General features: G+C 23.7%; 1 protein-coding gene across 1 annotated transcript; it reads left to right on the top strand.

Annotated features, from left to right (window-relative positions):
* Positions 1-1,219: 1,219 nt before the first annotated feature.
* Positions 1,220-10,673, top strand: LOC105359008 (uncharacterized). Its single transcript, XM_011495483.1, has 7 exons — positions 1,220-1,299; positions 1,410-1,753; positions 1,864-2,127; positions 2,596-2,691; positions 8,409-8,777; positions 8,888-9,151; positions 10,497-10,673. Exons 1-7 carry the CDS (start codon positions 1,251-1,253, stop codon positions 10,671-10,673), a joined length of 1,563 nt encoding a protein of 520 aa, XP_011493785.1. The 5' UTR covers positions 1,220-1,250.
* The last annotated feature ends 1,791 nt before the right edge of the window (positions 10,674-12,464 follow it).

Genomic DNA, 12,464 nt, shown 5'->3' with positions numbered 1-12,464 from the left:
ATTAACTAAATATTTAACTAAATAAGTTTATCATCGCTATGTAAAATTATATATAAGTTTAATTCTAATCTTTATACATTAATTATATTATATAACACATTAAGAATAAAATTTTATTCGTCAAATAAATATGCACATAACATTCTACATACACCATATACTATATACAGGCAATTAATTGTATGAGATACTCTTTCACATTATTATTTTTATTTATTCATAATTGTTTAGGAAAAATTACAATTCAGAATGATTGGTACAGTTTTTTAATAAAGAATTTCTCGAGTTATAGTTGTTGTATTTTAAAAGAACTTAAATTACTATATAAAGATACACCATTCTTTAATATTATTAATTATTATAATTTTCATTTCTTTAATATTCTGCTTTCATACGTATGATTTTCATGTACTAAGATGTCATGTTTTGAATTTTTATAATATCCCTTTCCAATATCAATTTCAATATCGTATTGACGATAAAATACGGATATTCATTAATTATAATTATTTTTAATATATATATATATATATATATATATATTACCGTACATTGTGAAGGAGACATGGCCACTTAATTAATGCCAAAGTTTATTCATTATGTTTAATCTGCGAACGAAGAAAACGTGTATTTCTAAGACGATTAATATAGGAAATGAGTTTTGAAGTTACAAATACTTATCGAGGTGTATCGATTATCTAGAAATAAAATAAACGTATTAAACATAGATTGTTAGATTTAAATTGTTATATCAACGATAAAATATATTAGACTTTTTTTTTAATAAGTGACGTTTAGTTAGCAATTACATCAATTACTTATAAAAGATTTTTTAACTTTGAAGTTTTAATTAAAAGAATACAATGTTTAAAAATACATAAAACTTGTATATTAAATCAAATATTAAGAAGCGAATAAGTTTTATAGTAAAATAGATATTGATCGAGTCATAATTATTATCTTTATTGGTTGAATTTTAATACTTCAATATTATTTAAGGAAAAAAAAAATTTCTCAAAAATATAATTATTCCATTCTATATATTGAATATATTTACATTTTATTCAGATGCTCGAATGATATAATTGTTATTAAAAACAATATCGTAAGTAATTTTTCGGCACAGTCGTTAACTACAGAATTAGAATATCGCGTCAACTTGTAAAAAAAAAAAAAAAAAAAAGCGTAAGGAACAAGATTTTACGTTGATTGAAAAAGTAAAAAGACGTCGACTAGCAGATTGATTTATCATGTTGTTAGAGCCTTATTTTTGTTTTCTCATACAATGTATGATGTTTCGTAAGTAGCAAAAATATTGTTGTTGAGTTGAATCTGTAAATGCAGTTGCTGCACATAATTCTAATTAATCGAATATTGTATTTCTACTTTCAAAATAATCTGCCGCCTAGACAATCCATATAAGTTTGTCAATGCGTTGATCGGGGAGGGTGTGAGAGAAGCAGGTGAAAATGAATTCGGTTATGTCGTATCCATTAGGAGAACCAGTACTTTAGAGATTCCAATTCAAAGGTTACATCGATGCACGGCAACATTGATTTCCAAACAAGATGTGATAACTGCCGAACACTGTTTAAGAAACATGTTGCCAACAGCCTTTAAAATAATGATTGGATCAAATGATTTGACACGTAGTATAGAAACATTTCCCCTATTTTTAATAACATATAATGATTGGGCTTCGAACCAACGCATACGGACGGAATTTCGAATTAATGATATTGCTTTTGTAAAGGTATGTTTGTAAAGGGACAACGAGCTTTTTATTTTTTTTACATTTCTAGAATGTAACGCATTGCGCATAAATGGTCTTGAAAATATAATATAAAAAAAATTTTTTACTAGATAATTGGAAATATACCGAATAACGTTCCTACTGCAATGCTTGGAAATGCTCCGAATAGTATATTTTATGGAATGAATGTTCAGGTGGCGGGTTGGGGCAAATTATCAGATAATATGATACCCCGAATATTGCATACAGTCACACTTACACTGATATCAAAAGATGAATGTGAGAATAGGATTCGAGACTTCTCAGGAATAACTCTTAATGTTTACGAAAAACAATTCTGTACGTTTGCAGAGCCATACGGATTATTGAATAATGTAAGAATTTATTTTGATTGAAAATTTATTGATTTCAATTTAGAGTAAATAAACGAGCAAATAACGATTAGAACATGCACTTTTATAATGGTAAATAATAATCATAATAATAATAATTTTAAGGCATCACTGAATTTTTTGTAGTATTGATATTTTTTTTAATTTTTTACAATATTATGTTTTGTAAATGAGTAAAAAAATTTTTATAACAATTAGTCTAAAATTTTTCCAATAATCATTACATTTCTTTTGAATAATGAATTGCTGAACTTTGATATGTTTTTTGTTAAGATTAAAGAATAATATTTTTATTTCATACGATTACATCAATGGTATAGGAATTATATTTTAATTGAAATTTATAAGTCAAACAATATTGCACTTATTTTTATGGTTAAAATTAATTGTTTATATTTATTTGGATTTTAACGTATCCGAATATTAAATAGGTAAAACTTAATATTTCAGGGTGATAGTGGTGGACCAGTTTTATTATTTGATAATATAATTGGTGTTAATAATGGATTAATGCCAGATATCGATAACAAATCTCATCCAGAACAAGTAAATATTCATTCGAGTATTCGATATTATTTACCGTTTATTAGAGCTGTTATGGTTCGTGTAAATTTTTAATTTTACCATGGTTCTGTCATTAATATAAATAGCATTTGAATATCAGTTATAAAAAAAAAAAATAGAGAATACATAAGAATCTAAAATTTATGTTTTATTTGTATATAGTTGCATATGTAATAGACATTGTATTTTATGTTCATAATTATTTCATTATCCAAATATTAAAATTAGTTATAATAATCCACGATTTTTTTTTTGCTAATTTTTTACATTATTATGCTAGAAATTTCAGTCGTAAAAAATACGATTATATTGGTATGTGTTTGTGTATTTGTGTGTGTTTTCTTGGATAATTTAGTAGGCATAATTGATAACATGTAAATATTTTAACTTGTTTACTTAAATTTGATAGCCTAATATTTTTTTTTGAGAGTCATAAAAGTTTTAAATGTGAAGAATATTTGTATAATGTCTACATATATTTCAATATACAGAGAGGTGAATTGATATTTAATTATGAGATATTACTACAAATTATCTTTAATTAATTTTAATAATTTAAATAACAAATTGAAACGAGTTAACTAAAAATTTAAAAGTGTAAACAGCACTTTATTATTGTTCATAATTGAGGTATATTATTTAAATTATAAACACAATTTAATTAATCGCCACTCTAAATAATGAAATATAAATTTACTTTACAAAAAATTATAATTTACATAATAGAATATTAAGCTATATAAACACGTTAAACTAATGGTAAAGATCCAACTATAATTATTGAGATAATTGTTTGTTGTTTTGTGCTAATTAATTTATATTACTTATATATTATATTGAAAGAACATTGTTATAAATTCCAAAAATAAATCTAAAACTAACTTTAGCGATATTTAATTAATTGAATTAATTTACGCAAAGTACGGCAGATGTAATAAAAAAAATCTAATTTAAACCAACAGGTATATTAGGTTTATTTATATGTATTTACATATAAATAAATCGCATTGTCGTTTTTTTTTTCAAAGATTTTTAGTTAATCTCGCATATTTTAAATTATATTAGAGCGATAGACAGACTTATAGAGTGTGCGTATGCGCTTGAGTATTTGTTATTAAATACGAATATTTGATCGATTGATTGATTTGGTGATGACGTATTTATGTTATATATTAATTTTATTATCATGCATTGGTCTATGGTTAACTCAGAATTAAACAAGCTAGTATGTATGTGCCAAAGATCTCAACAGTTTAGTGAGCTGATATTTCATATTTCATATTTTAATTAATAATAGCTACACCACTTTCTTGTAATTTTTAAATTTCGTGTGAATTTCATAGCATCAATAATGAATTAGGAATGCGTCATAACGTTATTATTAATTAAAATATATAGTATTACCGTTTATCTTTCTATTGGGAATCGCTAAGTGGATTCAATATATCATAAATCCTCGAAAATGATTTGTAATAAATGTTATTCTAATAACTTTTCTTACATGCATTATTTGAAGTTTAAAAACAAAATTAATCACGAATTTAATCGTGTACTTTTAACACAGTTTACAGTTGTTTTTTTAACGTCACTTTTTTGTAAATGTGGAAATTTAAGAGATTTTATGCATACTTTCATAATTATTATGACTTGTAGCAATATTTCAAAAATTGTACAATTATGCATAAAGTAAATTGAATTATTGAATTCGTTTATACATTAATGATTAGGCTTCTTAATATTCTAATGAAATATAAATTTCGGAGTTCTCATTTTTGAAATTTTAGGAATTATTTTTGCAAGTATTTAATATAGAACAAAAAAAATAAAAACTTATTAGCTTAAATAAGAATATAATTTATTTCTTTTTATTGCAAATTATATTATGTATATTATTATATATGTGAAAATATGCATAATTATACAAATAAAATAATATTATTCCACGAGCTAAAAATTATCTTTTGTTTCTTCAAAATTTATTTATTATTTTACATTTATAATTTTAAATATATTTGTACGATTTATTACTTTTTTTTATTCAAAGAATTATCTAGGAATGCATTACGAATATTTATAACAATGTATATATATGTAAGTATTAAAATTATTGAAACTTTTAAAAAATTTAATTTCTTATAAAACTTTAAAAGTTCTCTACTGATTAAAAACGTATAGTATTTTGAAAATATTTGGAAAATTTTTATTACGTGTCATTAAAAAATAGAAAAATAATTTTGAAATTTAAATGAATCAAATATTAAGTAATATATGTTGGCGATATGAAGAGCTATAATATCTATTATTCATTTTTTTAATTATCATAAGACATCATTTAAATGGTTTAATAACATTTAATAATAATATAATCGAATTATTCTTAAGCTGAAGAGGCACTATTAAAAAAACTGCATTACGCATTAAAAAATCACAATTATAATTTACGTCGGATACATATATTCATGCATATATACTTTATGATGATAGTAGTGGTTCACTTGTAAGCAGTGTGGCGTTGTGCCATTAATCGAGAGTCAAGCTCGGCCATTGGATACTATTATTATTATTATTATTATACAGAACAACTTAACTTCGATTTTACAAATTATCATTAGAGTTATTGTATTTGGCGTATGATAATTCATATCATATAGAATTTTAATAATGTCAATACATCAATACTGTATATAAATGTAAATTCATATTTATACAGAAAATGCAATTTATAAATGTTTTAAATATTATAGGTAAATATTTTTGATAAAACAAGTGTTATCATTTAAATTATGGTTTAATTCATATTACTTCATTTTGTAATATTAAAATTCTACGAAACATAAATATACTCTTGAAATGTTATAAAAAAAAAAAGAAAATATATATATATATATATATATATATATATATATATATATAATCATTATTAAAATTGTATTATTAATGTAACATTAAAATTTGAAAATATGATAATGATGCGAAATGTACATTGTTTAATAAAATTCAAGTAAGAATGATAAAATTTTGAAGTGATTAATATTTATAACCCTTATTGGATTTATACAGTTTATTTTTTACTTTAAAATATACGATATAAAAAAATATAGCTTAGGGTTAACAAAAAATAATAATCACTCGTTAATAATTAAAATACTTACATTAACACATACATATTATTTCATTTTCTAAACATTGTGTTTTATTATAATTCCACAAAAAAAATTCCTTTAAAATTTTATTAAAAATTGTTAATGCATAAGAGTTGAGTAACTTTATCTTTGTTGCATTTATTATAAGATTAAGTCCCTTGTAGTTGTATAATTTCAAAGCATGTAGATTAAAAATTGTTTCAAACTTATTTTATTAGCGTAAGGGAATAATTTTACGTTATTTTGAAACTTTATTATAAAGAATATTTGGAAAGGTAAGTCTCATTATTGTTTTCACAACGATAGGCAAGATAATTAAGACTTACTTATTGTTAAGTCTATTTATCATATATTTTAGATATTCAAATAACATTAAAAGCCTTTGAAAATTAAAATTATTGATTTAGTAGGATTGGAACTTTCATCAATTCTTCTGATTTTATTCATTTAGTTACCACAAATACCATCCTAAATTTAGTATTCCCTCTTTACAAAAACAAAATATTGAATATAAAAAATTTTCTTCATAATTGTATTTTTAATGATTCTAAAAAAATCCAAAACTAATATTTAAATAAGTTTCCTCGAGACAAATATGTTTTTTACACACGTATTTTCACTAATGAATCTTTCATAGCTTTACTTTCTTTAAGTGGTTTATTATTTATTTAAGAAAATTACTACAATATTACGATTTTGCTACTAATTCGCAGTTCTACTAATCACTATAGTTTTTTACATTTATTATTACATTTTACGTTTTTTATGTGATTATATAATACATTTGGTGTTATAAAGAAAAGTCAACTTATAATAAGATATGGCAGAAATAATTTTATTCAATTATACTCCAGGTGGAGTTGCTAATACATAAAATATTTCTGTTTTTACTACATTCATCGGAGGCAGATAGTATAGCACTTGATGTACTAAATAATGCATAAATGAAACGTATATTTTTCAATTTTCATAGTATCATTATTATAAATTTAAATGGTATTATACATTTACTCTCCACAATTGCTTTAAGAATATTAATTTCTTGAGAATTTCAAAGAGAATTTGTTTTTCTCTAGGAAAAATTTCTGTATTCTATTGATAATAATCAGTAATGCTCACTCGTCTATATTTTCAATATTTATTTTACATTTAGTTATTTGTAAATAATTATGCTACTTCATATAAGTTTTTAGACTATATTCGAAATAAGCATACCGTAACTTTTATTCTTATTTTCATTAAGTTACTATGTGTTTGTACAATAAATATTTTAACATAAAAAATAATTCAAAATAAACAGCATCTAAATGTATGTCAAGAGTGTGCTTACGTTTTTCCATGTGGCTTAGTAATTTCTTCTTTGATTACGAATTAGTAAATTATTAATTATACTATACGTAAATGAAAATTTATTAAAAAAAAGTAACAAATATGTTATATGAAAAATATTTACCTCAACCTCAACCATCAAATTTTTGAGATAAGAGACTAATATTTGTGATCTTGAAATATCATCAGTCAGATCAAGCGGAAATTCAATATAATTTTTCTAAAATATTATCTTCTATATATTATAGTTATTATTCTAGCATATAATAATAATATATATAAAAATATTATTTTATACATCTTAACTACAATTTCAAAAAATAAATTATTATTGTACATCTGTTATTGATTACTATGCTTTGTTTAATCATTAGAAATTTTATTATAATTTACGTAAAATGTGTATATTAATAAATTAATTAACGTATAAATGAATGTAATTATATTACTCTGCTTTTCTCTCTCTCCCTCTCTCTCTCTCTCTCTCTCTCTCTCTCGCTCTCTCTTCCTCTCTCTATAACAAATGCTTTAAATGCAAAAGTGTTTGAAACTTTAATAGATTTAAAAACAAAAAACAAAATAAAATAATGTTTATTATATTAGTATTGAATTTTATCCTGACGAGAACTTAGGAAAATAGCTAAGGTATTCAAATTGTCAGTTAAGACATTTAAAATATCATAAATTAAAAAAAAAAAATTATATAAATAATTTAATGTAAAAAATATTTTTAAAATCAAACAAATAATGTTTATTTAAGTTAAAATATGTTAAATACGTGACTTGAATATTAATGTGATAATGAAAAATATTTTACAATATGATTACATACAAATCACTATGTATTAATACATTTTACTTATTGTCGACTTTTGAAACTATGAAAACAATGTTTATACCTTAAATTCTAACATGATATCGTTTTATATATTAGAAAAAATATTATTCAATTGAAAAAATCTATCATATCTCTGAAGCTATTTTTAGTCTTAAGCTATAACATTTATTTTATAGAATCTATCTATGTAGAATTTTAGTCAATAAATTATGTTTCTTGATATAGATTCCTTTATCATGCGGCTCGTACTACCTCTTTTCCTTGCTCAATTTGTATTCCGTAAGTAATAAAAATCAAAATTATACAATTATTAATTAATCCATTGGTCTGTTCTGTAAAATCGATTGATGAAAATTATTTGCAATTATTTGATTTTACAATTATCAGAGCTAAAAACTATTTATCCTTTAGATTCCGGGTACAATTTTGCAAATGCTATGGTCGGCTCGAATATTCGAAACGCCCGTCCAAATGAATTCCCCTTCGTTATATCTATTATGACATATTATCCGAACGACGACCGTCCAGCAGACGAAGTTCATCGATGCACGGGAACACTTATTTCAGCCCAAGATGCACTAACGTCATATCATTGTCTGCACTCTTTGACTGTATTAGACTTTAGGTTGATAATTGGTTCAAATGACTTACGCCAAGGTGTAATGTACCGGGCTCTTTGGTGGTGGGGGTACAACGAATGGGCAGCCTCGAAAAATATTGAAACTGAATTCAGGCAAAACGATATAGCTTTTATAAAGGTAATTTATGATTTATAAATTTAATTTATGTCGTTTTACGAGTGAAATAAAATTCTTTACTTTCTCTTTTCATTTTTTTTTTTTTTTTTTTTTTTTATAACAATACTTAGATTTATGGCAATGTGCCTGGAAACATGGCATATCCACGAATTCGCAATATAGCGCCTACCAGACTGTTTGGTAAAAAAGTTGTAACAGCATCTTGGGGTAAAATGGGTAATACGACGACTTCAAGAATGTTACAGACCGCCCGTCTTACAATTATATCAAACGAAGAATGTATGAATAGAATAGAAGTTCTTCATGGGAGTAGATTGATGGTTCATTCAAGACGACTATGTTCTATTGCCGAACCTTATGTGTTAGTACTAGGGGTAAGAAACATTTATTTAATTTAAACTTTTGTATAATTATGTATGATTATGACATCCCATCACAACACTCTTTATTAATGATGTTATTCATTTAATGTAATTCATTTCATATAATGTAATTCATTTCAAGTAACGATGCATTCTATTATGCACGAATTATTTGAGTGCTCCTATTTATGCTAAATCTCTAAAAGATTAAAATTAAAATTTTCGCTTTATATTTCACGCGTGTAATTAATACTTTTAAATCATTAATGCCTTTGAAATGTCAATTCTATCAATTATATTAAAGTAATTGATAAGTAATTGATAAGCTAGACGCGACTGAGGACAATGGTAAGTAAATTGTAAATATTCGATGAAGCATTATATTTGTGTTTCCTCGAAGCATGCATGGAACTAGGAATTATAATTAATTTCAAAATACCGATGAATATTTAAAAAAATAAATAAATAAATAAAATAATAATAATAATAACGGCATATGTTGGCAAAGATAAATTTTATTGCTCTGACAAGAAAAACATAGTAAATTAATCGGAAGGAAAATGGCGTTGCACAATGCAGTAAATTGATTACGGATTGCCAATATTTGGGTCTTATCAGACTTGAGCAGTCAGTCATCCAGCAAGCTCAATTAAATCGCTAAGTTTAAAATTGTTTACGCGAACTTTCTAAATCACTTGCAGTATGTGGAGGTTGTCGTCAATGACACTCAAAACATACACTGCACACACTTTCTTTTGCATTCGCAGGCTATTTATGTTTTTTCATTAATAAAAAAAAAGTCTAAGATACTCTTGTTTTGAATTTTCTTTAGATATTTAATCACATTAGACATTTTGAGGCTATTCAAACGTACAGGAGGAAAGTAGATAACAATCGGTAAATGTTAAACGAACGAAAGTTTTATTAGATGTTTCATACTAATAAAGCTTATAAAATTTCTGAAATGTATTTGTTAAATTAAAGCTATAATGCATTATTATTACTTCAATGATTATTGCTTATAAATTTTATAAACTTTGTAATTTGTGTAATATTATGTAATGTACTAAAACTACCATACGCTTCAATTTTTATAGAAAAATCTAAATCACTAAATAATCACTTTAAGAATAAAAATCTTATTAATTAATATTACAGCATTAATTTTTTGTCTACTTTTTAAAATATTTACTGCAGACTATAAACATACATTTTTGTAATATTTAGAAAAGCTTAATAAACCTTTTTAGCTTAATAGACCTTCTTCAACATTGCAACATTTTCATTTTTGTAAATTACTATGTAAATTAGTATCTATGTTACACAATAGATTCATGTTATTATTTTCTATTTGTAGGGTGACAGTGGTGGTCCACTCTTATACAACGATATGCTCGTAGCAGTGAATCATGGCACATGTCCACAACTTCCTGAACTATATCATCCAGATCAAGTGAACATACATTGCGGGATTCAGTATTATAAAAACTTTATCTTGGATGTAAAAGATAATTCCCACACAGAGTTCAGTTAACGTAATAAAATAATTATATACAAATACGACATGTATTTAATTAAAAATACTATATATATTTTTTTATGCATACTGTTAATTAAATATATTAAACATAGAGGAGCATTTTTATTTCAATTCTTCAATATTTAGCTTTTAAAGAATTGTTGTAATGATTAAAAAACGAAAATTAACATTACCAGGCGACTATCATTACTATAGGCAAATAAATCCTCTCGCTCTAGAATGTTTCTACCTACCAATCCTACTTACATGAGTTCTTTCGAGTAAATTCATAATTGACATAGATAAGATTTAATGCGATATATAAATATATATTTGTTTTTATTATTTTGTAATATATTGGCTAGTAGACTCGCTGATAGCATCATTGAACAGTTTAATATAATTTTTTCCATTATTTTCATAATTTCCATTTGTGTATTATATTAATATATCGATGTATAATGTGCGGAAATAGGTGCAACAATTTTTAATGATAGTTTGTATTATATTGTATAAGATTTTAATAGATTTTTTATGTAAACTGTATGATAGTTTACATTAAAAAATGTTGAAATGAAAAATAAAATTATATTGAATATTTACATATACATATAGTAAATTATTAGAATTTTGCACATAATTAATTTTAATATCTGTTTATTCGTATAAAGTTATTCATAATGGTATGCACGAAAGCAAGTATTTTTCAGTATCATTTTCACATTTCAAACCGAAGAATTCCCAAATAAGTGTTTTGAAAAGATATACCGTGCGTACATGTACATTGATATTAATAAATTTAATTATTTGAAATATATTTTTTCTTTTTGTAGAATATTAATCATACACTAATAAATCTGTAAAAAAAAGTATTGTAATGGAATTGAATTAATTATCGTATATATTATATAAAGAAATCCGAAAGATTTTTCAATTACAATAGAATTTACTTCGACGCTATTATTTATTTTGCATTGTTGATGAAAAAAAAAACAAATATTGGATAAACAATATTAAACAAATTTCCTAATATTTTATTTATTATCAGAATTTCTAATAAAAAACTAGATAATATATAATATAATGCTTGATTTAAAATCTAACAGCTGAACATTCAAAAATCACAATTCGACTAGTTTTAAAATAATAGTGGAACTTCTCACTTCTCGTATTATATAATGTGCATTATAATCACTAATCGATATTAAGAAATAAGAATTTGAATTTATGGAAAATAATATAATTCTTATGAAGATAGATTGACTTTTATAAGAAGCTAATCATAGATAATTATCCGAATATAAATAAATTTTCACGTACGCTAATACTATTAAATTTCCGACATATTTTATTATTTTATTTCTGTGATATATATATATATATATATATATATATATATATGAATATTGGACGATTCGAAATGATTTTAATTATAAATTTGTTTTACCTTGTATTCTATGGTTTGGGGATTCGAGTAATAATTGAGGGTATTAGAATGATTGGTGAAACTTATGGAATTTTGAAAATTGTTGTTAATATTTATACCACAGGATGAGTACGTGGATAGATTTAATGCATTATTTCGTAATTTCTGTTTACAAAAGGCACTGTGTCCTATTGTCAAATTTTATTGGTATTATTTTCCATTGTAAATACATATATTTCACTACATATACTCAAAATGTTCATCAATTGATTATAATATTTAAAGATAAATTGGTATATTAAGTAATATTGACAATTATAAATATAAATTCAGTATCATAGAAAGTTTATAAAAGATTTGCATTATCAAAATTCATTTGT

The sequence above is a fragment of the Ceratosolen solmsi genome, unplaced genomic scaffold (genome assembly GCF_000503995.2).
Source record: "Ceratosolen solmsi marchali unplaced genomic scaffold, CerSol_1.0 scaffold1, whole genome shotgun sequence".
NCBI classification, from domain to species: Eukaryota; Metazoa; Arthropoda; class Insecta; order Hymenoptera; family Agaonidae; genus Ceratosolen; species Ceratosolen solmsi.
This window is presented reverse-complemented; position numbering and strand designations above follow the sequence as displayed.